General features: G+C 41.0%; 1 protein-coding gene across 5 annotated transcripts in view; it reads left to right on the plus strand.

The window, feature by feature from the left end:
- UHRF1BP1 (UHRF1 binding protein 1) overlaps window positions 1-27,027 on the plus strand; it is a 66,268-nt gene that overhangs the window by 11,512 nt on the left and 27,729 nt on the right. For 2 of the 5 annotated variants that reach the window (XM_032218719.1, XM_032218720.1), the window contains exons 2-9: window positions 14,819-14,981; window positions 17,718-17,786; window positions 19,766-19,857; window positions 20,670-20,859; window positions 21,110-21,250; window positions 22,785-22,955; window positions 25,920-26,091; window positions 26,928-27,014. In XM_032218719.1, the coding sequence (XP_032074610.1) occupies window positions 14,819-14,981; window positions 17,718-17,786; window positions 19,766-19,857; window positions 20,670-20,859; window positions 21,110-21,250; window positions 22,785-22,955; window positions 25,920-26,091; window positions 26,928-27,014 (1,085 nt within the window). Of the gene's footprint in view, window positions 1-14,818; window positions 14,982-17,717; window positions 17,787-19,765; window positions 19,858-20,669; window positions 20,860-21,109; window positions 21,251-22,784; window positions 22,956-25,919; window positions 26,092-26,927; window positions 27,015-27,027 lie in introns of those variants that run through there. The other 3 variants (XM_032218721.1, XM_032218722.1, XM_032218723.1) reach the window with 2 other exon arrangements.

A 27,027-nucleotide genomic window follows, 5' to 3' on the forward strand; every position in this document is an offset into this window, starting at 1 on the left:
ATCAAATGGGATTTACAGTATTATAATCACTTAAACTGTTGCAGTAACTGAAGCTGAGCTATTCTCATATAGCTTTGTTTAACTTGGCACAGCCCAATTTGCTTCCTAAGCAGTCAAGAGAGATCAGTGTGGTTCTATCTGAGAATATTCTCAATATAAACTACCCCTCCCCAACCTACTCCCTTCCAAAAAATCAGCTTTTGTTAGCATATGCAACCCAGCTACTGCTTGCTGCTTGTCTAATCAGATTCATGTCTTTTTTTAATCTATGATTGGAATCAGTCCAGTAAAGAAACAGAAAAGTAAGTGTCTTTTGAGAGATTTCTCTTTTTCCCCACACTTTATAAGAGTTAGCACCACTATAGCATTAAAAAGGGAGTCAAGAAACTCATTCTGTATTTCCTATTGGCTGACCTGCAACTGTACAACATTGCTTTGTTCCTTAATGTTACAATAAATTGGTTATTTGGCTAGGAAAACTGTTGATACATATTTCAAAATACTCAGGCAGAAAATTGCTTAAAATATAAAATGGTACCTAAAACATAAATAGTAAAGAATTTTAAGTTTTCTTAATACATATATTAAATATTATATATTGCCAAGTATTTAGATATTAGTCCTATGTATAATACAACATCTGGGATTAATTCCTAAAATGGTTTCTTGCGACTAAAGATCCGTTTTGATTAAGTAGCTGTCTATATGCAAAGATGGACTATCACTAAAACATGTAAGAGCAAAGGATTAATGTCCAAGATGTCTGATAGACAATTATCAGACACATTTAGATGATTTTACCTGTAATTGCTGGTTGATTGGGTAGAAAAGAATGAGATGAGAAACATCTGATTTAAATGTTTAAATGTTATGCATCTGCTTGTAATTCTGAGCATAATAGCATCCTAGGATTTGACTCTGGACCAGGGATCTTAAACTAAAATAATTGCAGGTGCTGTCATTAACCCAAGGATCTCAACAATGAAGCCTTTTCATATTTTTGATAGCAAACTAAAAATAGCTGCGGAGAATCTGGAAGAACAACTTTAGTCTAAATGTATTCAATTTATTGGCAGAAATGGCCTAGTGCCAATGGTTCAGGAGTTTGTGAACAGAGAGGTATACATGCTATTTGAGAAATTATTTCTTGCTTTTAAAAAACCTCAAACTGTTATTGGTTTATTTGCCAAATCAATGTAACTAAAACTACATACAGTGTACTACAAATGCATGGAATAATTCACATTAATTAGGAAATGGGAAATCAGTTCTATGGGATCAGTTAGGTTTCTAACAAGCCTTATGATTCATGATTTCAAAATCCAGTTACACTACCAAATTATTTAATTCATAACACAGGTCTGCAAAAAAAAAAATTTCGAGAGCTGTTTTGGTTATTCCACGTAATCTTTATGTTTTTTGGTGCACTGAATCCAAAAATGACCTCCATTTTATCATAGGACATCACGTTTCCTGACAATTTAGGTAACTATGTTAAATAAGACAATTCCTCAAAATAAATGGAAATAGACTTATAAAAGTTTTATTATAATATTTTCACAAAAATCCTTTTTTGAACTGAAATGAGCTCACCTACACACACTAAACTTGATTCTTCTTCCTTGTATGGCTCGTCTTGGTGCATTTACGCTTGGGATTAGCATCTGGAATGTCTCTCTGAAGCATCCAACAGTAGTTTGCCATCATTGTAATGCTCCATTTTCCCTGGTATCTCCTTTCCATCTCTTTAATGTCTTGGTGGAATCGTTCACCTTGTTCCTCACTCACAACTCCCAAATTTTCAGGAAAGTAATCAAGGTGGGACTGGAGGAAATGCACTTTCAAACTCATCAGGCAACCTAAAGCTTGAAATACTTTCAGCATTCTTCCGACGATCTTTTTGTAGTGAGGATCTTTGTTATTGCCTAAAAATTTCTGTACAACTTCTTTAAATGCAATTCACCCTTCTTTTTGAGGATCCGTCATGGTATTGACAAACTCTTGATCAACTATAAGCCTTCGAATGTCTGGTCCGACGAAGACACCTTCCTTCAATTTTGCTTTCAACAGGCATGGAAACTTGGTGACCAAGTATTTGAAGCATTCTCTATCTCTTGGAAGTGATTTTACGAATTGCTTCATCTATCCCAATTTTATGTGGAGAGGTGGTAGAAGAACTTTATGGGAAGGTACCAAAGTTTCTTGGAAGACATTTTTTTCACCGACTGTTAGCACCCTCGGCTGCCAACTCTTCTTGGTCCAGTGATTTTGTCGGTCTCGACTGTTCCATAGACACAGAAAACAAGGGTATTTGGTATACCCATCTTGTTGCCTGAGCAGCATGCACAAGACCTTCAAGTCCCCACCCACTTGCCAACCATGGTCTTCATATTTAAGTTTACGAAGAACCAATTCCAAGTTCTCGTAGGTTTCCTTCAAGTGTACAGAATGGCCTACAGGTATAGAAGCGTAAAAACCGTTGTGGAGTAAAACTGCTTTGAGACTTCTTTTTGAAGAATCTATCAAAAGACGCCATTGCTCTGAATCATATTGGATTTTAAATTGACCCATCAGACCTTCGACATCGATGCAATAAACCAATTTGTCTTCCTGGGCGAAGTAAGGAATGAACTCCTTTTCACAATGTCTGAACCATGAAGATGACACTCCTGGCAACAATAAAATCCTGCTTTTCAGTCTTGATCCGAGTAACTCAGCGGCATCTTTGGGAAGATTCAAGTCTCTTACCAAATCATTCATCTCCTCCTGAGAAAACAATTTTGGTCTTGTATCATCTCCAAAGTCAGAACTTGATTCGTCATCTGGTGCAGGTATGACTTCACCTTCATCGGCGCTAGGTATCTCTTCCAAAGTAGCAGGGGGCTTGGGTACTGGTATATCTGTGCCATGGGGGATGGGTGATTGCTGAGTGAAGATTGAAGTATGAAATGGAATGCTTCCATTTGGAATTAAACCCTTTCACATTGCATGAACAAAAGTAACAGTCATCACTATGGTTCTTTTGCTCTTGCCATACCATAGGAATCCCATAACAGAAAGATTTTTTCTTACCCTTGAACCAGTTTCGGAGGTCCTCAACACACCGTTTGCACACTTTATGAGGCGCCCAAACTTTATCTTGATCTCCAATTTTTAGTCTAAAGTATGCAAAGTATACTTTTTTCACAAAGTCTGTAATATTCTGCTGTTGCTTCAACACTGTATATTCACCACAGATGAAACAGAAACTGTCTGGTGAATTAATACACTTTCGCGGAGCCATAACATAACGGTTGAAGAATGACGAGCTAACATGAATTGTGATGAAAAAGCGTGAACAGCCTAGAACCAAGAACCTGATGATGATTCGTGCACAAGTGTGGCATGCAGGAGAGAGCAGCTCTGTGTCTGTACATGAAATGTCACAGTGCTGGCCACGCCCCCTGCACTGACCGGAGATGCTGCTATCTGCCCTGTGTCTGCCTCCCACTGGATTCTTCAGGAAAGATTAACCCCTTCTACCATTAGAAGCACAGACTTAAAACTTGCTTAGCTTATGTATATATTGCTGGCCATCAGATATACAGTGCTATATTTTTTTTACATAACTCAGACAAACCCTTTAAAGTTTTTTTGGGCATTTTATATCTTAAATAATGTAAATTAATTAATAGTAATTTCTACTTTAAATTTGGTTAAAAACCCGTAATATAAAAAAGTACCAAATTTTTTTTTAAAATGATAAATTTGAAGACAATTTTGCATGTTGTGGCAAATCATGACATCTAGGAGTTTTTTCAATATTTTATTTGTTTTCAGCACACCAAAATACATGGAAATGAGATGAAAATAATCAAACAGCTTTTTAGTCGCAGACCTGTGAGTCAGACTGTGATCCTCAAGGTAGCTATAAATGTACCGTATATTGTGTCTTGAATGTTAGCTTTCAGATGCTGGAATTAAATTTCTGTCATCACTGCAATTACTGAAACTGAACACACAAATTCTGTGTGGTTTTGATTACTATATAATCTTGTTCAATTAATTTTGAAAACTCTGGACTACCCAAAGGGCTTGAGAGCTAAACATAACATTTTTCTCTCAATAAGAGAGAAAGAAAAGATAGACTGTTTAAAAGATTGTTGTTTGTTATGTTGTTAGTTCTTGCTGAACCAGCATACTGCTTAAAAACCAAATGTCACCAGGATCTGCTGTGCAGGACTTTGGGAGTTTACACAACATTATGGAGGGTTAGAGACTGGATGTTGGGTTCATGTCAGGGTTCCAAGTAATACTCCCAATGAAAGAAGACTCCGAGGCTTGAGTTTCTTCAAAGTTCCATTTTATTAGAGATGTCCTACCCAAAAGAAAGTCCAAGTCCCTGCCCAGTATATGTCCATCACATGATCCAATCAGCACCATCCAAAAATGGAGGTGCCTCCCATTCACCTCAACACAGCTGTGGGGTAAGGTGGCCTTGACTCTCTAAAAAAGAATGTTATTTTGACTATATCTCACCCATACTCCATACAATCCCCCCTCCCACTTTTCCACAGTAGAAAATGTGGCAGGCCTGAAGGCCCAAATGTAAAAGATGGCTTCCAGGTCTGACACTTCATTTTGCTGAAACTGGAATTTCAACAACTGAAAGTTCTAAGCTGCAGTAAAACACAACACGTTGAAGGCGGTCTCCCAGGGGATCAGGGACACAGAGCACTCTAGTGTCCTGGAAAATTAGGAAAAATTTTGCAGTTAATTGGCCACTCTGAGAACAGACTGTTAAGACTAGATGGCCCCTGAGCCCAATCTAGAAGCGCATGGTTATGTTTTGACTAGGATTGCCTTCCTTCAGGCAGAGACGGTGTGCAGTTTGGGAATATTTATCGAATTATGTCACTTGCTGAATGAGCAGGTGGCAGCCATGCTTAAAAGAGCCTTTGCACAGGTTTAGTTTGTATGCCAGTTGCATCTATTTGTGGATTGCGAGGTCATATTCGGAGTAGCTCATGCCATGTTTATCCCTGTTTGGATTATTGTAATGTGCTTTACATGGGACTGCCTGTGAAGAGTGTTTAGAAACTGTAACTGGTCCAGAATTCAGGGTCAAGGCACTTTTGGATATTTTTCCATATTCTTCCATGTAACACTTCTGTTTTGTAAGCTCTAATGGTTTCCAGAACAGTTTCAAGTTTTATTCAAGATGTTGCTTATTGGGTATGAAGCTCTATGTGGACAATGCCAGATTATTTCCAGGAGGCCTATTAAGGAAACCTGTTTATATGTTAACACTTGATTTATTGATTAAAAATGGCTTGATTCAGAAAATATGTCATCTTATTGTATGAGGTGGTATTATTTTTGCCAATTGTATTGTCCTTAGTTTTAATCCTATTTGCCAACTAGAGTTATTACTAAGAAGGGGACAGCTACTGTATATAAATTGCTTTCAAAGATTTATAGAATGAGGGACAACATAGTGTTAGTGTGAAAAATGCAGCAGATGTTAATTTGTTCCTTTCCAGTTAAGCCATAAATCTGAGTTGTGTCATTAATAAAAGCTTTGTCATCATAATCACATTTATTTTCCAGAGCGAGGGACAGGAGGCTCCAGTGAATAGTATTGACATGCCCATTTGGCCACGAGACTGGGATGAAGCTGAAGACACGCCTCTGTGCTCCACCTTTCTTCTCCACTTCATCTCAGTCCGGCTAAAAGACGAGACATATTTTTAACTTCTCCTGCGATTTCCATCTCTACTGGAACTTCCTTGCCTCTGCAGCCACCGTAGCTAGCTCTCTGCTCTAGCCTGTAAGTAGCTCTACATGGTTTTCCTTTCTAACCACCAGGGAGTGTTGCTTTGTATCCTTGGGATCGGAGAGAACACTGAGGTCGCGGCAGCCATTTCCGGCTTTGCCAAGCAGTGGTGCCGATCTCTCGGGGTTTTTATGTGATCGGGAGGCTAGAGGCTAGGGATTCCCAGCCCAGAGCCCCCGCCACAATCGCACCAATCTACTGGGAATGGCTTCAGTGGCTGGATTCGAGCCACGGAGAGCACGGAGCGCTGGGAAGAGCGCAAAGAATTTTTTTGGTTTTTGGTTTGAACTGTGAGTGCGCCGCAGAGCGGAGGAGAGTGTGCAAAGCGACCAGGCCAAGGCAAGCCTTGGCGGCAGCCCCCAAACACACCATTCTCAGTGCTGAGGCAGGGGCTGCCCAGAAGGGGAGAAAGCAGCATTCATCCAGTTTGTTTTCTCCTTAACTGTTGCAGCAGAAGAGAGTGAGAGCCAGGAGGATGCGCAAGGAGGGTGAGTAGTTATTTCTTTATTTTCCTTATTCCCCCACGTGGCCAAAATGGCGGAGGAGGCAGGGGGTCTCCCCCATGCTCCCCTCGGGAGGGACCTTCAACCAGGCAGCGACCCACTGCTTCTGCCAGGGCCCTTAAGGCTGCAAACCCCTGCCCCTCTCGTGCCACCCAGAGGAACGAACTGAGGAGGCGCAAGTTTCTCTCAAAGACCTTTTCCAGGTCTGAAAAACTGAGGGCCTTGCAAGGTAGGCTTAGTGCCTCTCCCCACCCCATTCCAGATCCCCATTGGGGGGGGGGTGAGTTCCAGCCTGGACTCCCTCCAGATTCCCCACAGAGATTTTGGGGGGAAAGGTCTCCTTCCCCTCCCCTTTCCTTGGAGGACCAGGATTGGACTTGGAAGATTCCTGTGCTCACATGTATCCTAGGGAGGATCAGGGCCTGCCTAGTGTAGCTCCCCAAGCTGGGGTAGCTCAGGAACCAGAGAATTCCGGCTGGGATTCTCTGGATGTAGATGATCTGCCAAGAGGGCTGCAAAATCTCATTGAAAGAGCAATTGCCTCTGGAATTGCGCATGGATTGTAGCAGCAGACTGCTCAGTCCTTAGCACCAGATCAAGGTGGGAATCCTAGGGCCAGCACATCCCAGGCTCGGCCTCCATCCAATCCCGTGAGCTGCCGTACCTCTCCTTCCTCATTAGTGAAGGTTCAGTAACAGGGGACAGACCCCAGAGAGATCCTGACCTGTCTGAGGATGAGGAGGATGACAAGCCGGAACTGGACTATTCCCCCCAAATTTAATCCGGTCTCTTCTATGCAAAGTGCATGCTACTGCACAGGTAGAACAGGAGGGGGGATAGATGTAGCTAGGGAGGGGACCAAAGAAGGCTCCTCAGATGGGCCTGCAGCAAAAAAGCCCCGGGGCCCAGTCTTTTCTGAACCCAAGGTGGTGAAGGAGGAGATTCCTGCTCCTCACCTCTTCCTGGAAGTAGTCAAGAAGCAATGAGAAAAGCCCACCACCTTCCCAAACTCTGGCAGTAATGACAGACGTTTTTATAACATTGAAACAGATTTTTCCCAAGCATTACAGTTACCAGCCGTGGACCCACCTGTGGTGGCCCTGGCATCGCTTGCATCCCTGGTGGCCAAGGACGTCACTGATAACCTTAAGGCAGATGACAGGAAGGTGGCGATGATCCTGAGGAAAACATTTCAGTCAGCGGCCTGGGCCATCAAGGCAGCAGCATTGGCTTCATTCTTCAATTGCACGGCGATCCTGTGGATGGAGAAGATCCAGGAATGCATTCCTCCAGAGGATGTGCGACTGCATCAGGATTTGAACAAGTTAGTGGCAGTGGTGCAGTTTTCGGCTGATGCCACACTAAATGTGATGAAGTTTGCTTCCAGGGCTATGGCGTCATCTGTGACTCCCGTCGCCTCCTCTGGCTCGGGGTGGCAGGTGGACAGCAAGTCCAAATGGCAGCTGGCATCGGCCGACTACATGGAGGGCTCCCTCTTTGAGGCAGCCCTGGAACCGCTCCTCGTGGAGGACAAAAACAAGAAAAAAGTCTTACCCATCTCAGCGAAGAAGGCGGAACAAAGGTCAACCCCGTTTTACTGCAGGCCCTTGTACAGGCCCCCGGAACAGGAGGCTCAGCAGAACAGATACTCTTTTCCCAGGTCATAGAGGACATCTGACCGCAACTTCAGTAGGGACAGATCCTGCTTCCAGTCTCAGAGTAAGCAGCCCTTTCGAGGGGGAGATGGGTGCGCCTACCGCTGGGGCAAATAGGTCGAACCCGACCCCACCCATTGGTGGTCACCTTGCTCTCTTCTCCGAGGCCTGGGCGAGAATTTCCTCTGACACCTGGATAATCAGCACTGTCTCACACGGGCTTCGGCTAGAGTTCCTCTCCATCCCCCCCCCCAACCACTTCCACACATTTCCCCCGGCACAAAATCTAGATAAACGCAGGCGGATGCATCAGGCCATTAAGCATCTGCTTGACATTGCCATGATAGAACCGTTCCCCTTGGACCAGGTGGGCCAGGGGTTCTACTCAAATCTGTTCCTCGTGCCGAAAGCTTCAGGGGGGTTGGAGAGATATTCTTGACTTGAAGCTCTTGAACCAACATCTGGTGTACCGCAGGTTCGAGATGGCCTCGCTTAAATCCATTCTAGCAGGCATAAGGGAGGGGGATTACATGGCTTCTATAAATCTCATGGGGGTTTATCTACATATTCCCATCCTCCCACGCCACCTGCGGTTCTCCTACCTGGGCCGCCACTTCCAATACTGGGCCCTTCCCTTTGGGTTATCCCCTGAACCTAGGTCATTCACCAAGATACTGGCGGTGGTGGCAGCCTACCTAAGGGGCTTTCCCATTAGGCTACATTGCTACCTGGATGACGTCCTCGTCCAGGGGGCATCCCCGGGTCAGACGAGGATGGACCTTTGGCAGGTCGTGGGCTGGGGTTCTCTGTCAACTTCGAAAAGAGTTCCCTCATCCCGTCAACTAGAATTCTCCATTTAGGGGTGGTCATAGACTCCCATGCAGGAAAGGTTTTTCTCTCCCCGGACCGCAGGGCCAGCTTGGTTAAGATGATTAACCATAGGGAGCATTATGTTCCCATAGCCTTTCTATCCAGCTTGTTGGGGAAACTCATATCCTGCATCGAGGTAGTACCATGGGCACGGTTGCACGCCAGGACTCTGCAGTGGCGACTCCTACCATTCCAGAGAGCCAACACCAGGAGCTCACTGGCCAAAGTTGAGGCCCCCGCTCAGGTACAGATTTCCCTCAAGTGGTGGCTGTCCCGAGCCTTGCTCAAGGGGTGCGAGTTCAGGGACCAGGAGCGCCTGGTTCTAACCACGGATGCCAGCCTGTTCAGCTGGGGGGGCGACCCTGGGGTCCCAGTTGGCACAGGGGCGGTGGTCCTGGCAGGAGCTCCAACACAATATCAACTGGCTGGAGCTCTGGGCGATCCATCTGATGCTTCGATATTTCCAGATCACTGTCGAGGGTCATCACGTCCTGGTACTCACCGACAATGTGGCAGCTAAGGCCCACATCAATCGGCAGGGCAGCACGCATCCCAGGGCACTGCACACCGAAGCGATGTCGCTGGGCAGCTGGGCTCAAAGACATCTGTGGTTGATCCGGGCAGAGCACATCATGGGGATCGACAACCATCAGGCCGACTGGCTCAGTCGAGAGACGGTGGACAACGGAGTGTGGAGCCTGTCTCAGAGCTGTTCCAGAGCATCTGCCAGAGGTTCAGACAGCCAGTAGTGAACCTCCTCGCCACTCCGGCCAACATCCAGCTTCCACAGTTCTTCTCTTGGTTCCCAGCTCGGGGAACGGAAGGAGTCGACACCCTTCGTGTAAGATGGCCAAGGGGACTTCTGTATGCTTTTCCTCCCCTCCCTCTCCTTCCCAGAGTAGTTCAGAAACTAGTCAGGGAGCAGGCAGAGGTCATCCTGGTGGCTCTTCACTGGCCGAGGAGACCCTGGTTCATGGACCTCAAGATCCTGTCAGTCCAGCCTCCATGGCGGATACTGGAGGGGGAAATAGAGCTGCACCAAGGGAGGCTGATGTACCTGGAATAATACTGGTTGCAACTAGCCATATGGAGATTGAGCGGGAGCACCTAAGGGGAGCTCAATTTTCTCTGCAGGTGATTAGAACCATAGAGGCCTCTCGCAGAAATTCGACCTCGAGGATCTATGACTCTACATGAGTGGCTTTCGTTTCCTGGTGCCAGGCAAAACGGATTGAGCCCACCAGCGCCTTGGTAACGCAGGTCCTGGAATTCATCCAGGACGGCCTAGACAAGGGTCTCGCCTGGGTGACTGTGCGCAGGCAACTAGCCGCCCTTGCCATGATCCTCCCATGCGAGGGCCCGGTTCCTCTCACCCAACTTTCTGAAGAGGTTCCTTCGGGGGGGTCTCCAACCTGCACCTCCCCAGTGGTGCATAGATTCCCCACGTGGAATCTTCCCACCGTGCTATGGGCTCTCATGGAGAAGCCCTTTGAGCCATTGGGAATGGTTAGCCTGAAATACCTAAAGGTGGTATTCCTAGTCACCATCACGTCGGCTAGAAGAGTGTCAGAGCTAGGAGCACTCTCCTCTAGGGGGGACTTGTGCATGTTCCACAACAACAGGGTCGTGTTGAGGTTGGACCCAGCCTTCCTTCCTAAGGTGGATTCCATATTCCACCATTCGCAGAAGCTTGTTCTCCCCGATTTCTGCCCTAATCCAGCTAGGGAATGGGAACAGCAGTGGCACCGGTTGGACATCAGACGGGCCCTGCGTATTTACCTGAAGCGGACAGTCTCCTTCTGGAGGTCAGAGGCACTCTTCCTATCTTTCCAACCGTCGTCTCAGGGTAGGAAGGTAACACCTTCCACCATTAGCCGCTTAGCCATATCCCTAGCATATGAATGCCAGAGGTTGCCGGTGCTGGCTGGCATCACGGCACACTCGATGAGGAGTGCTGCCACCTCGGTGGCCCCCCATAGAGGACATTTGTAGAGCGGCTACATGGGCATCCCCATCGCCGTTTATCCGTCATTACAGGTTGGATGCGTTCGCATCGGTTGATGCAGCGTTTGGGCGCAGAGTGCTACAGCAGGTTATTGCAGAGCATGAGTTCCCCACCCACGGGACTTAGCTTTGGTAGGTCCCATCCACTGGAGCCTCCTGTCCCTCGCTCCGGAAAATGGCAGTTGGTCTTACCTGAACTGCTATTTTCGGGGCTGGGACAGGAGGCTCCAGTTCCCGCCCTAGGTAGTATGATAGCTGGGGTAGTAGGAGTTCTCCTTTGTGCCTTGTTTTCAGGTCTGAGGGGAGCTCACTTCGATGAAGTGGAGAAGGAAGGGTGGAGCACAGAGGCATGTCTTCAGCTTCATCCCTGTCTCGTGGCCAAATGGGCATGTCAATACCATCCACTGGAGCCTCCTGTCCCAGCCCCAAAAATAGCAGTTCAGGTAAGACCAACTGCCATTTTGTCATGAATGTCTGCAAGAAGCAGTGGCAGATCTAGAAGAAGTATGTCAATTTTTTCTATTCTATTACCCTGGTGACATGAGATAATTTGTTAAGTATGCATGGCAAATTGCTGGGATGTATGAATGTGAAAAATTATTGCATATTTAAAGAAAGCATATGATAAGGCAAATAGACTTGAATTATACAGTGTTTTGCATGAATATGGAATTTAAGGTTGGCTGCTGAATGTGATAATACAGTGAAAATAAAGCATGTGTAAGGAATAATTAATATTTGAGCAATGAAATAAACTTCTGTATGTTCCCCTAGGTTGTTTAATATGTTTGTACCAGAGGTGGGTTCCGGCTACTGCTACTGTCGGTTCGCTCAGGGACATGCACGGGCGCTTGATGCGCAGTACTAAAAAAATGCTTCTGTGCATGCGCCGCTGAGAGAAATGGTTCAGAGGCATGGCAGGCCAAACTGGTCCGAATCGGTAGGAACCTAGCTCTGGTTTGTACATATATGATTAAGGAAAGCTTGTGGTTACGTGAGGGATGATTTGGTTGTATGCATGAAAGTTCATAATAAATGCAGGAATGTAATCAGGAATTTTGTTGTTGTTGTTAGTTGCAAAGTCATGTCCGGCCCATCATGACTCCATGGACAACATTACTCCAGGCCCTCCTGTCCTATAATCAGGAATGTAATACATAAATAAAATTAGACTAAAAGAATAAGTATTAATTTACTTTGATGTTGTTTCTTAACATCCAATTTGGTGCAGTGGTTCAGCTGCTGGTCTAGATACCAGGAGATTGTGAGTTCTATTCTTGTGTTAGGCATGAAAACTAGCAAGTGACTTTGGGCCAGTCACTGTCTCTTAGTCCAACCCACCTCACAGGTTGTTGTTATGAAGGAAATAGAAGAAGGAAGGAATATTATGTATGACTTGCATTACTTATAACAGGAGTGTCAAACTTGATTTCATTGAGGGACGCATCAGGGTTGTGTTTGAACTTGGCGGGGGAGGGGTGTATGACCAAAGTGTCGGGGGTTCCTCACTTGTTTCAGGGCACCTGTGGTAGCCTGAGTGCTCTGCCAGGGTGGCCCCACAGGCCAGATCTAAGGATTCACTTACCTTCCTTATCAGTTCGCAAATGTGAGCCCTCATCTGTATATGTGTACCACCTTCTGCGCATGCGCAGTACTTGCGCAGTATGTTGGGGTGGGTAGGCAGAGCCTCCCGCAGTTGCCACTACCAGTTCGCCCAAACCAGAGAGAACCTGCTGAATATCACCTCTGATGCTGATGATACCCAAATTTACTTCTCTACGCCAGCCTCCAGGCCATCTGAATTATGCTGTAGATGTCCCAGTGCCTTTGGCTTTAGATGGGGTGGCACTGCCTCAGGCAGAACTAATATGCAATCTGTGGTTCTTCCTAAATCCATTTCTCCTGTCGATAAAGCAAAGGACAACCATTGCTAAGAGGCCCTTTGCACACTTTGGGGTTGCACACCAGTTTTGCCCTTTCTGGACCTGGAGGCCTTCCTCGCTGTCACTCATGCCCTTGTGATCTCACATCTGGATTAATAAATGCTTTGTACATGGGATTGCCCTTGAAGGGCTTTCAGAAGCTTCAGCTGGTGCAGGGAGTTGCAGCATGGCGTCAATGAGCCAATGGAAGTTAGTGGTGCCACTTATTTGGTACATGTAAAACAGTATTTTATGAGTTGCATTGGTTGCCAGGTAGTGGTTGCACTTTTAAAGCCTTCGTGGCTTGACACTGGGTTACCTGAGGGACTCTCTCCAGTTTTTTCTGTCTGATCCAATAGGATGGGTGTGCTTCAGGTCCCATTGACTAAAGAATGTGGGTTGGTGGTGTCTAGGAGGTGCACCTTTTCTGTGTAGGCACCTGCCCTGTGGAACATTCTCCTTTCAGAGATTAGGATGGGCTTGACCCTGCTAATCTTTGGGAAGGCACTAAAGTCCTGGCACCCTGACTGGTGAAGGGGCCTATTTTCCAGCTGTATTAGTGGCTATTGATTTTGATATTTATTCAGTTGCTGTGTACTTTAATTTTTTGCATTTGGAATTTTAATCATTTTGCCTTTTAGTTTAAAGTTGTTCACCACCAGAGTCACTTTTTGAGATGAGTGGCATGTTTATCTCTTATCTCTTTCCATGAATTTCCAATTTTAGAAGAAAATGGTAGATGGTAGATGCAATACATTAAAAGCGGTAATTTCATCTTCCATGCATACAAGAATTTCTGTCTATATGTGCCTCAGGGGTAGAGCAAAATATACCAGGTTTGTTGTACATATAGGAAAAGCTGTCTATCTGAAACTATAAATGCATATAATCAGTGTACTGATGATGTGAACCAATGGAACAGCTTTCCTTCAGAAGTTGTGGGAGCTTCATCACTGGAAGCTTTCAAGAAGAGACTGGACTGCTATTTGTCAGAAATGGTGTAGGGTTTCCTGCTTGGGGGTGGGGTTGGACTAGAAGACCTACAAAGTTCCTTCCAACTCAGTTAATCTGTTAGTCCCCTGATACTGATAACATATGAAGAACGGTTGCAGGAACTGGGTATGTCTAGTTTAAGAGAAAGAAGGACTAGGGGAGACATGGGAGCAGTGTTCCAATATCTCAGGGGTTGCCACAAAGAAGAGGGAGTCAAACTATTCTCCAAGGTACCTGAGAAGCAATGGGTGGAAACTAATCAAGGAGAGAAGCAACTTAGAACGGAGGAGAAATTTCCTGACAGTTAGAACAATTAATCAGTGGAAAGTTTGCCTCCAGAAGTTGTGAATGCCCCAACGCTGCAAGTCTTTGAGAAGATGTTGGATAGCCATCTATCTGAAACAGTATAGGGTTTCCTGCTTAGGCAGTGGGTTGGACTAGAAGACCTCCAAGGCCCCTTCCAACTCTACTATTGTATTGTATTGTATTGCACTGTACCCCATCCCATGCTGTCAAATGACCATGTCCAGTGATTTCTTGTAGATGTTAAAGAGGAGAGTCAAGAAACCCAAGTCCCGAGTTACCCTGAATATTTTAATTATTATTGCTAGCTATTTGATATCATTTCTCATTCCATTTCACGGTAGTACACAGTAATTTATCTTCCAAATCTCTGTACAATATTTTTCCCCAAATTAAAACTATGAATCACGGTCCCTAATTTTAAGAACTAGCTACCAAACATTGAACTCCAATATAGTTATACTTGTAAAAAACAAAAATATTTTTTTAGCATTGAGAGAAATGTCATATTTTAATTCTCTTGGTAGAGTAAACTTAAGCAATCAGATTGTTTGTATATTAAAACAATGATAGATTTTCATTCTTATTATTTTGCTGCTACAAATATTCATGAGATGAAACTGTGGCTGCAACTAAGATAATGGCTTCCCACCAGTTTCTTGGATACAATTTAAAGCTATATCATGTACATTTTTATTCAGTGCTCTGATCAATGGAAGTTTTCAATTTTATCTCCAATTTTATCAACTACAGGTTTACAAAGAATCTCTCCCCTGATAAAATCAACTTGAGCACCCTCAAAGGGCAGGGGCAGTTGACGAACCTAGAACTGGATGAAGAAGTTCTGCAGAATTTGCTGGATCTGCCCACCTGGCTAGCCATCACTCGAGTTTTTTGCAATAAGGCCTCCATCAGGGTAAGCCAAAATTTCCATAACTATTAATATATTTAGTATTTTCCTATCTTAATCATTTTTCGGATTTTTTTTTATTTGGATGTAAAAGTTCCTCTGACTTTTTCTACTAATATAATAATAATTGGCCAAAACAGAATCAAGTTTTGAATCCCAGATGCTTCAGAAATAATAGCATAAGCGCTCTGATTACATTCAGTTTTAAATTGATTGCCAGTTTCCTGTTAGGCTCCACATCTTAGTATCAATCAGAAAAGAGCTGGAAGGGACCTTGGAGGTCTTCTAGTCCATCCCCCTGCTCAAGCAGGAGATCCTTTACCATTTCAGACAAGTGATTATCCAGGCTCTTCTTAAAAACCCCCAGTGATGAAGCATCCACAAGGTCTGAAGACAAGCTGTTCCATTGGTTAATTGTCTTCACTGTTAGGAAGTTTCTCCATTCCAGGTTGTTTCCCTCCTTGATCAGTTTCCATTCATTGTTTCTTGTCCTGCCCTCTGGTGTTTGGAAAATAATTTGACCCTATCATCTTTGTGGCAGCCTCTCAAATACTAGTATCATGTTCTCCCTAGTCCTTCTTTTCTCTAGACTAGCCAAACGCAAATCCTGCAATCGTTCTTCATATCTGAAACTTAGTTTCATACATAATTAGAGAGATTATATTTTGTGGTCATACTTGTGCATTGATATAAAGAACACTGTGTTCTCTTCTTGAAAAAATACTGTAGGCTTCCTCTGGAATAAAATTAATTTTTCACTTGATGTGAGCAAGTAATCATTTAAGCACCATTAGGATTGGTGTTAGGGCTAGAAGCTTCATGAAAAATGAATTGAAAGATTTATTAATTTTAAAAAAAGAATAGCTCTGATCTTTTTCTGCTGGAGTAGCAAAATCAAGTCTACCTGCTGTGTTTTCTTCAGATGAGGATTAATAATTGAAACATTTTAGGGGAAAAATTAATTTGTAACTTCAGAATTATCTACTCAGTTCAGTTACATGTACAGATAAACTATTTGGGTAATGAAGAAAACTGTTTTTGTGTGTATATTTTTGTTTGTTTATCTTCTGTAACTGTTATGTTTCTCATATGCACTCTTTCCTGGCACAAGGTCAATACACTTGCTGATAAATTAATATAGTTTATTTGTTCACAGAGCTATGTTCAAACAAGTTACAGTAATAAATGATTGCTCCATATTTAAGGGCACATACGAATTTCTTATGCAATGGGCTCAGGACCCAACTTTTAGTAAATGTAGGGAAGACGTACATGACAAAACAAAATTATGATTGCAACAGAATATATTTTAGATTCTCTGCTATCTTCATTTTCACTGCTGTTACATAAACCAGTGGCAAACAATAAAAAATAATATTGCAATAAGTTATCAGTTTGGCTTATATGACCATATCTTATTTACCTGGAAATTAATTGCATTTATTTACTAATGTTTTCTGCCAAAATTATCTTTTCCTTTGTTTGGAAGAAGATTAGTAACTAGTAAATATACTATAAATATACCATATGTACTGGAAAAGAAAGGGAAGAACAGGATAAAAATGAGCTTTCGCTGGTTTTAAAATGTTATTCTCTGATTGGAGTTTTAGTGCTTAGCAAACTTTTAAAGCAGTGGTCCCTAATCTTTTGGGCACCACGGACCAGTTTTGTGGAAGACAATTTTTCCACAAATTGTCCTTGGAGGGTGGGTTGCTTACTTGTGTACTGTGACCTGCTCACCTCCTAATAGACCAGAGGTGGGCTGCTGCTGGTTCAGCCTGGATCAGGTGAACCGGTAGCAGCAATGAGAGGCTCCACCCACACTCCCAGACCTCATGCACGAGTGCGTGTGGGAGCACACCCAAACCGGTAGTTAAAAAATTAGCAACGCACCTCTGTAACAGACCATGGACTGGTACTGGTCCATGGCCCGGGGGTTGCAGATTCCTGTTGTAAAGGATAATGTTTTGTGAACTTCATTACATGTCCAATGCTATGTGAAATTTGTAATAATTCACACGTAGGAGAATTCGGATAGGATTATTTGTGATCTTTAGAGGCAAGCTAGGAAGAAAGACTGCTTGAGGAAGGAGAAAGATTTTTCACACCTGCTTACTTTTCTCTGGTGGGAATAGTATCCCATAAGCAATTTGCTGATTGAGCAACCATAATAAAACTACCTGTATGTGTATGGTTGTGTTGACGGGGCCACAGATGTTTTATATAATATATTGCTTTGAATATCTCCTTAGAGCAGTGCACTCCAAAATCCTTATGATTTGGACATAACTAATTAGGTGTTCTAGATTGTGAATTTGTAGGGTAGCGCCTTGAGGCATAGCCATCAAATTCACCTAACTCCATCTATTGTCTGAAGTGGCTGCATCATTTCCCCTGATAGAAGGGGCTGACATTGCTGATATGTCAGAAATGTTTTAATTAACATAATCTATAAATAATGCTATTTTTGTCTTAAATGTATGTTTGACAAAGTACTAGTAAGCATAAAAGTTCACAGCACAAAATATTGCTTTATTTCCTTCAGCTGACCTGTATTTGTATGAAGAGCATTTAATAAGGAATGGTTTTGTATTTAATGGCTGTGTATTTCCATGCAGAAAATTTTGTCATGGCATTTTTCAGAGCAAATATTTGCTAGAACTGATCTTGTTAGTATCACCCTAAACCTAATTAATTCTTGCAGCATTTCCTATTTATTTAACATTAGTTATGTTGTTTCAGATTCAGTGGACTAAGCTGAAGACTCACCCAATCTGTCTGGTAATGGCCTTGTTTATCTCCTGTTTATCTGTTAGTAACAATTTGTAATCTAGTTTATGTATTTAAAAAGCATTTATTTTTAAACCTAAAAATAAGTATAGATAATACTGTCATTGGTCTTCGTATAGATCCATTATATTGTAAGCATAATTCTGTGTAATTTCTGTGATGAACATATAAATGTTGGACGTAATTAAGCTAGTTGTAAAATACATTGATCTTTCTCTTAGGTTTTCAGCATTGTTGTTTTTGTAAGCCCTTTTTGCAATCATAAGAATCCAGTTTTGAGTGGAAACCATGTATTCTGCTGTCCTAAGCTACATCTGATATTTGTGTGTTTGTGTGTGTGTGTGTGTGTGTGTGTGTGTGTGTGTGTGTGTATGTATGTTGCATTTATGCTGATAAATAAATAAAGGGAGACTAGTATAGATCTATTTCAAACTATTTAGCTTAGTGGCTAACACAACTGCCTAATATGTAATACAGCACAGGTTCAAATCCCAGTAAGGGTATAGCTAGCTGATGAGAGCTAAATAGCTTGAAATAGATCTATACTAGTCTCTCTTTATTTATTTATCAGCACAAATGCAACACAAATGTAATAAAAAGGCAACAGTAAAAATAATGGTTTTCTGTCTGGATGGTCTCTTGTGATGAGCCGATAGACAGAGAAAGGAAGCAGTATGCTTCCTTCCATATTTGGGCATACCAGGGGTTGTGACACAAAATACATACATACATACATACATACATACATACATACATACATACATACATACATACAAGTAGACTCACTATACGTTTATTGTGGGAATGAATTGGAAAAACATTTGAAAGAAAATTAGGCCAATGGCATTGTTTGGGTTAATTAAAATGTTCAGATTTAGAACAAAGTTCTTTATATATCTTCATAATTAATCTGCAATTCCTTACCACCGAGATGGTAATGATTGCTAAATTAGATGACTTCAAAAGAAGATAAGATAAATTAATAGAGAAGAAGTTTAATGAGAGCTATTCATATTGGAGACAGTATGTCTCCAAATACAGGTTGCAAGGGAACAGTGGGAAAAGACATATGTCTTAGTTTCCTGATTGTGAGCAAGCCAGATAAACCAGTTTGGCTGCTATGAGAAACAAAATGCTGAACTAAGATGGGCTTTGGCCTGATTCAGCAAAGCTATTTTTATGTTATTAATGACCTAATATAAAGGCCCTTCTTTTTTCAGGTCCCATATGACAGTCTTCATCATTGCTTTAGTGGTGGGTGATTTTTGGGGATGTGAAACTTAGTTGGCTTTTAATTTTTGCTAGATTTTTTGGATAGTAACAGTAGTGATATTTATTAATGTGGGGGATAGTATGTGCATTTCTAAATAGAAATAGCATGTTGAAAACTTCAGCATATAAAACAATCGCAAATAGCTTGAAACTAGTGACAAAAAGGCGAAATTTTACTGTACACTATATTACTTTTACCCCTGCTAAGCCGGGTAAACATTGTTTACTGCTAACAAATTATAAATTGATAGTTTTGCACATCAAAATCAGTCAAAAATATAAATCACATTCTGGGTTAGGGTTGGCAAACTGGTTTGTTGAACGGCTAAAGGTTATGCACACAAGTGAACTTAATTATTTTGACAAATTTCCAATTGGTTTGTTCTATGGTTTTCTTTACAACTGTGCTTTGCACCTTTGTGGATTCATTAGAAGCTACATTAAGGCAGAAAAGCAAACCAGAAATGGACCAGGAGCTTACAATTAGTTCTGTTCACACATCATGCCAAGCTAAACCACAGTCTAGTCAGTAGCTAATCCCAAAATATTTACTCTATTTATAGGCTTGGCTAAGAAAAACAACGTTCATCACTATTAGTATGAAGTGTAACCTAGTAACTAGATTAGGAAAGAATTCTTATTGTTTAACGCTCTTGTATTTTTAAATTTCACCTTGTTTTCTCCTAGTTCCTTCCATGTACTTTCTACTTCTCTTTGTTGTTTCACAGTATTTGGATAAAGTTGAAGTGGAGATGCGAACATGTGAAGAGCCCAGGCCACCCAATGGACAGTCTCCCATTGCTGTTGCTTCAGGACAGAGGTAAATTCTCCTTCTAATTTTTTCTTAGTGTGCTTTTTGGTGCAATCTTTGCTTTTCTAGTTCAAATGGTACTGTGATGCAGTGGTGTCTGATGCGGGTTTTTAACAGTGTAGGCAGTCAAAGGCTCATCTTTTTTAAACACGATTCACACTTAAAATAAGATGGACTTCAATTGCCTTGTTATGCATGTTAATTTGAAGCCTATAAGTATCAAGCAGATTCCCCCTTCAAGTTTTTTTTCTTGATATCTTCCTCTTGTAGCTACTCTCATATTTTCTAATAAAGTACAACTAAGAGCAGCATCTATTACATGGATGGAACCCAGATTACAGTTAATTTTCCCAGATGTTGGTTGGGCAGTAAAAAAAAAATCTTGTTGGCTTTTGTTTTGTTTTGTTTTTTGAGCTGCTGAAGAAGAAAGAACGATGTAAAAGAAAGCATCTATTTTATGGCTCTGCAATTTTCTTTTTGAAAAGAAGAATAAAATTTACATACATGAGACATGTCACAACTGTACCAAAGCTGGGACTATAGCACATTGTCATTTTAGGACTAATATTTAACAAAAGCCATGCAATATATAATGTGCTTTGTGTTTGCTTGAAGCATTAATTACAGCAAAGAAGATATTTTAATGATTTTTTAAAAAAATTGTAAATAATAAAATTGAAAGAAAACAATCTAGCTACCTGCCCTGACCTAGAAATAACATAGCTTTGCATAAGCCTAACACATTTCCGAGTTACATGCTTTAATGTTTAAGATGAGCTAAAGCATTATACTCAATTAAAAATGTATTTCCTCCTCTACAGTGAATATGGATTTGCAGAGAAGGTTGTGGAAGGTATGTACATTATTGTCAATTCAATTACCATCAAGATACACTCCAAGGCCTTCCATGCATCGTTTGAATTATGGCAGCTTCAAGGATATAGTGTTAACCCCACCTGGCAGCAAAGTGATCTTCGCTTTACCCGAATCACTGATTCACATAAGGGAGAGGTAGGCCCATAAAATAGGTGTCCTCATATTTGGAATGCTTTCTGTAGACTTGCAAAGATTTTAACATTTGGTTACCTTTTTCGTTGCTCTGCACGTCTTTTTGATTTTCAACCATTTCAAAATAAACTAAGTTGTTTGTAATTTTTTGTTCTTTCTTAAATTGCCTGTTTCCTAACCTATCATTTAAAGTACTTTAGACAACTTTAGGATTTTTTAAAAAATTTTTGTACCCCTTGCTTCCCTTTGGAAGGTATTAACATTTAAAGAACTCACCTGGCAGACTCTTCGAATAGAAGCTGATGCTACAGAAAATGGAGAACAAGATCCCCTCACTACTCCTCTAAGACTTATTACCAACCAGGGCAAAATCCAAATATCACTTAAGAGAAAGGTGGGTATATATTTTGCTGAAAAGTATTATTGGGTAGAATTATTAATATAATTAGATATATTAATGATATAAACATTAAGAATTCCCAGCTCACCCATAATGAAATAAAACAGTGGAATATATCTTCCCCCAACTGCTCTGGAATTTGGAAAACAGAAAAACCAATGGATTTTTTTTAAAAAAAAACACACATTTGAATTATATATTCCAGCTGAAAAATGTGGCGCTCCCAATTGAACAAGTTAGAATCTTTTTATTAATGAAGAATTTCAGATCCTTGATTTTTAGTTAAAAGAAATAGATTTTATATATGTTATACAGGTAGTTTTTGATATAGAACCATAATTCAGCCCTCAATTATGGTCATAAGTTATAATGATCATTAAACAGGGGATCATGTGATTGTGCCCAATTTTATGACTTTTTTGGTGGTCATTAGGCACATGATGGTCATAAAGTGAATGCTGCATTAAGTGAAACCATTATTCACTATGGACATTTTTTTTTTGCTGGGGATCAAAAGTAAATACCAGTTTTAGGCAAAAAGTTGAAAATCATGGTCACGTGATCACTGTGCAGTGCAAACAGCTTTAAATGCAGGCTGGTTGTTGAGCACCAAAATTATGGTCATGTGACTGCAAGAGGAGGGCAGACATTGAAACTTATAACCTGGATTGTAATTTTCAGGGTCTATCATAACTTTGAACTGTCACTAAGTAACCAGTCGTAAGTGAATAACTATATGTTGTTTAAAAAAGGATCTGAACAGAAACTTGACAAACTACCCTGTTTCCCTGAAAATAAGACCTCCCCAGATAATAATCCCAATTGGGCTTTTGAGCGCATGCATTAAAATAAGTCCTTCCCTGAAAATAAGCTCTCCCTGAAAATATTGCAACACAGCAGCAGCCATGAGATGACCATGCTCGCTGCCTCCTGCACCTCAAAAATAATAAGACCTCCCCGAAAATAAGGCAAGTGTTTATTTCGGGGGTCAAAAGAAAATAAGATTCTGCCTTATTTTCGGGGAAACACGGTAGGTTTTAATAGGTTTTTAAAAGTTGTTAAACGGTTGAGAGGAATGTCTCCATTAAATGCTCAGGATATAGTGGTAGTCTTCCAAGTATTATGAAGTGTAACTTCTTACCTGAGCTCAGTTCATATTTACAGCCACTCTGATCAATTTTTCTTGTATTTCCCAGACTTTTTTTGAACAGCAGTTTAAACCATGCATCTTTTAAAAAATTTTGTATTCTTAACTCACATTATTAAGGAAGCCAGTTAATTATATAAATACATGTTGAAAAATCATACAATGCATTTCATTTAAAGTACTGTGAAATATTGATTGCTCCTTTCTTTTTCAGATAAAAGTGATATCTTTTATTGTGTTCAGAGATTATCTAGGAATTAGCCCATTTGCTAATTTATGGGAAAAATAATGAAAAGCTGCTACCAATGAAGCTGCTTATTCTTAGGAATAAATAAAAATCTTTTCAGACAGTGTGCTGATCTTTTTCTCTTTATGAGCCAGACAAAGGATTGCAATGTGCTGGCATCTAAGCTCATGTTCCTTCTTGATGACTTGTTGTGGGTGCTAACTGACTCCCAGCTGAAGGCAATGATGAAGTATGCAGAATCCTTGAGCGAAGCCATGGAGAAATCAGCTCAGCAGAGGAAAAGTTTGGCTCCTGAACCTATCCAAGTAAATACCTTTAATATTTGCAGGTTTTAAGATACACTTATTCTCTCTCTCCCTCTCTCTTTCATGTGATATTATTGATTGCATTTATGTCTCACTATACTAAGAAAAGGGGCGCGATGACTCAGTGACTAAAGCACTGAGCTTGTTGACAGTTTGGTGGTTCGAATCCCTATTGTCACATAAAGGAGTGAGCTCCCATTACTTGTCGCAGCTTCTGCCAACCTAGCAGTTCAAAGGCATGTAAAAATGCAAGTAGAAAAATAGGAACCATCTTTGGTGGGAAGATATCAACGTTCCATGCGCCTTCGGCGTTTGGTCATGACGACCACATGACCACGGAGACTTTGGACAGCGCTGGCTCTTTGGCTTTGAAATGGAGATAAGCACTACCCCCTAGAGTTGGAAACAATTAGCATATATGTGCGAGGGGAACCTTTACATTTACCTTTAATATAAGAATTCCTGATAGTTTTACACAATATAGGCAGAATTAAAGTTATATTTTAAAAGTTAAAATAAACATTTTAAACAAATGTTTAAAACAAACAACTACTACTCCTGTCCAGTCAGTCAGTAAGAAATGTAAAGATGACTGAGTCTGTACTAGAATGCTTTTCAGAACAGCTTGGTCTTCAGCATCTTCCTTGAATGTGTCATGAACAGATCAGACTGCGCTCTAATAGAAGGTCATTCCAGAGAGCTGCTGCTGCTGCTAAAAGGCAGCTAAGACTTGACCTTGGCTCCTTTTGCTTCCCCAAAAGTGGGAAGTTAAAAATACTTTCTCCTGAGATGATTTAGCAATAGCAATAGCAGTTAGACTTATATACCGCTTCATAGGGCTTTCAGCCCTCTCTAAGCGGTTTACAGAGTCAGCATATCGCCCCCAACAACAATATGGGTCCTCATTTTACCCACCTCGGAAGGATGGAAGGCTGAGTCAACCCTGAGCCGGTGAGATTTGAACAGCTGAACTGCAGTCAGCTGAAGTAGCCTGCAGTGCTGCATTTAACCACTGCGCCACCTCGGCTCAGTAGGTAGGACCAATTTTGATTGGAGTAAGGAGTCCATCAGATTTGCAGGTGCCAAACCACAAAGGGCATAATAGCTCACAAAGCTTTAAGCTGCCAAAATAGCAGAAGCATATGTTGTTCCATAGTTATGTAGGAATGGATCCAAATTGGACATTATGTGAATATGAGTCACATACTGGGATTTAAAAAAAACTATTAGCAAGAGGAGAACAAACAGTAATATTGTTTTCTCTTCTTCCAATAGTTACTATGTTGCTTCTCATAAGATTACATAGTAAACTGTACAGGTAGTTCTTGGTTAAAGACCACTTGTTTAGTCACCAGTTTCAATGGCAGTGAATGAGTGGTACTTACAAGGTCCTTGCAGTTCCTGCTACTGTAGTGCTCCATGGTGACATGATTAAGATTCAGACACTTGGCAACTGGTTCCCATTTGTGGCAGCTGCAGCCACTCATGATTAGGTGATTGTCATTTGTTATCTTCCCTGCTAGCTATCTACAAGCAAAGACAATGGTAAGCTGGCAGAGAGAGTTTGCTTTACTTTTCCCCCTAAAGACAATGAATGTTGACTCAGGATGTGGCACAGTATATTGCTTTATTTAGTTAGTTATTTAATCAAGATAGCTGCCCAATTACTAAAGGCAGTATTTTTTTAAAAAAAGAAAAGAGTAATACAATGATATAAAAACATATACATATAAGATTGTATCAGGAGTACCATAAAACCAAGCACCAAGCATAGTTACACAACCATTACTTTGTGGCTCTTCAATATTAGATAAATAAAGAACCCAGCAATTACCTTAAAATGAAAAATACTTTTGTGGAACACATAAAGACAAATTATCAGGCAAGTGTAAAGGTAAAGGTAAAGGTTCCCCTTGGACATATGTGCTAGTCGTTCCTGACTCTAGGGGGCAGTGCTCATCTCCATTTCAAAGCCGAAGAGCCAGCATTGTCCGAAGACGTCTCTGTGGTCATGTGGCCAGCATGACCAAATGCCAAAGGTGCATGGAACATTGATATCTTCCCACCAAAGGTGTTTTCTATTTTTCTACTTGCATTTTTACATGCTTTTGAACTGCTAGGTTGGCAGAAGCTGGGAGCCACCGTGTCAGTGTACCAGTTACCAGGAAAGTGTAGAGCCTTGGAAATAGTTGTTTTTATTGTCTCACTAGTAAGCTGCTTAAATGTGAGTGAACAGCATTAGGTGTTAGTTTCATACCTGATTGGCAAACCATACTCAATAATAGAATATTCATCAATGGTTCCTCATCCAGGGCAAGGTCAAATGAGATGCAAGAATAATTCCTGCATACTGTGTTCCTCAACATTTTTATTAATGACTAAAAAGAGGAAGTGGAGATGAATATTAAGTAGATAATTAAAAATCAAGCTGCATCTGGAAGGCTACAGATTCTAAAGTCTGAGCCTTTGAGGCTGGGTGATTGACTAGAGGTGAGGGACAGCTAATCTTTCATTCATATTTCCTTCGCTTCAATCATATTCTCAATAATTGTTACCCTATGGTAAGATGAGCAGACAATAAATTTTATAAACAAATAAATAAACACTCATTTTTCCAGACTGTGTTTGCTATATTTTCTAGATTTTAATTTAGGAAAGAGGCATAATGACATCCCTCCCTTCATCCCACATTGCTCCTGCAAAAACAACAACAATAACCACAACATTGGTCTTTAACAATTATCCCAGATCCAGTTTGGCTTTCTGTTTTCCAGTTTGGCTTTCTGTTTATTAATATTCATTCAGAGATTTGAATTTGAAATTCTGCCTTAAATTAATGTATTTCAAAACCTATTTTTCTGTTTCCATAGGATGATTTGAGGTCTTTTGATACGATGCCATCTCCATTGTTCCTCTTGGGTTCTGCATCGGTGTAAATTAGTACTTAATTTTTCTGTATTACAGATCACACCTCCTATTCCCAGTACCCAACAGTCTTGGCCCCAGTCATTTGGCAGCACTCATAAAGCTATCAGCCAGTATTTTGAGATGTATGATATGAAAGAGTCTTCCTATCACCTTCTTATTTCCCGTCTGGACCTTCACATCTGTGATGATAGCCACACTCGAGAAACAGGTAGCTTTCCCTGGGCTGAAATTGGGAGACTAGCGTAACGGGTGTTGTTGTTTTTTCCTAGTGACATGTGCAGAAATTTTAAGCAGATGTTTCTGCTTGGTTCCTCTGTTTCCTCTTTTTTCCCCATTCCAGCTTTTTTATAAAATCATTTCAGTAGCAAGAACTCTGTTTTGAGCTCATGAGCACATATGGAATGTTAGGTACAGTTACAATAAGGATGCTGTGGGGAATTCTGTATTCACAAATGAAATTGTTAACTAGTGAAATAGCTCCCCACCATCTCTTCTTGCCCCTCCCCCAATGCCATGTGTTGTTCCTTTTTATTTTTGGGGTACAGATGTTTCTCCCGAACAATATTAGGCTGCAGACACATTCCCCATTTTTCTAATGGAGCCTAAATACTGTAGCTTTGGCCTACATTGGAAATAAAATGCTTTTTAACACAGTAGGTTCATATTCGTTTGTTTGTTAAAAGAATGTTAAAAGAAGACTAATCTAGGTAGAGAGACCTGCAAGCATCAAAGGAGGGTGCTATAAGTATCTTTATGCTTATGGGTATCATTCAGCTTAGTTATTTAATTAGATAACTAATTAGAATCATGCTATATGAAAATATTTTGAAGAATCTAATGAAAATATTTTTAAAACAAAAATCGCAATAAAAATAGATGGTGAGGGATTATTGACATTTTAAAAAAATATTCCAAGAGGTGAGACCTAATTTATTTATGATTAAAACAATGTATTTTATTTAGAGTACCAATTCATATTCTGTTTGTCTAAACTAGGTATACAGCAACCAGGATTTGTCTCATTTTAATTCCATTTTACCACAGGTGCTTCCAAACATGGTATAGTGGGAGGTGCAATGCAATTAACTTTTAGGAAGATGGGCTTTGACTATTATCCTTTCCACTGGGCAGGTATGTCGCAAAA

The sequence above is a fragment of the Thamnophis elegans genome, chromosome 5, assembly GCF_009769535.1.
Source record: "Thamnophis elegans isolate rThaEle1 chromosome 5, rThaEle1.pri, whole genome shotgun sequence".
Classification (NCBI taxonomy): Eukaryota; Metazoa; Chordata; class Lepidosauria; order Squamata; family Colubridae; genus Thamnophis; species Thamnophis elegans.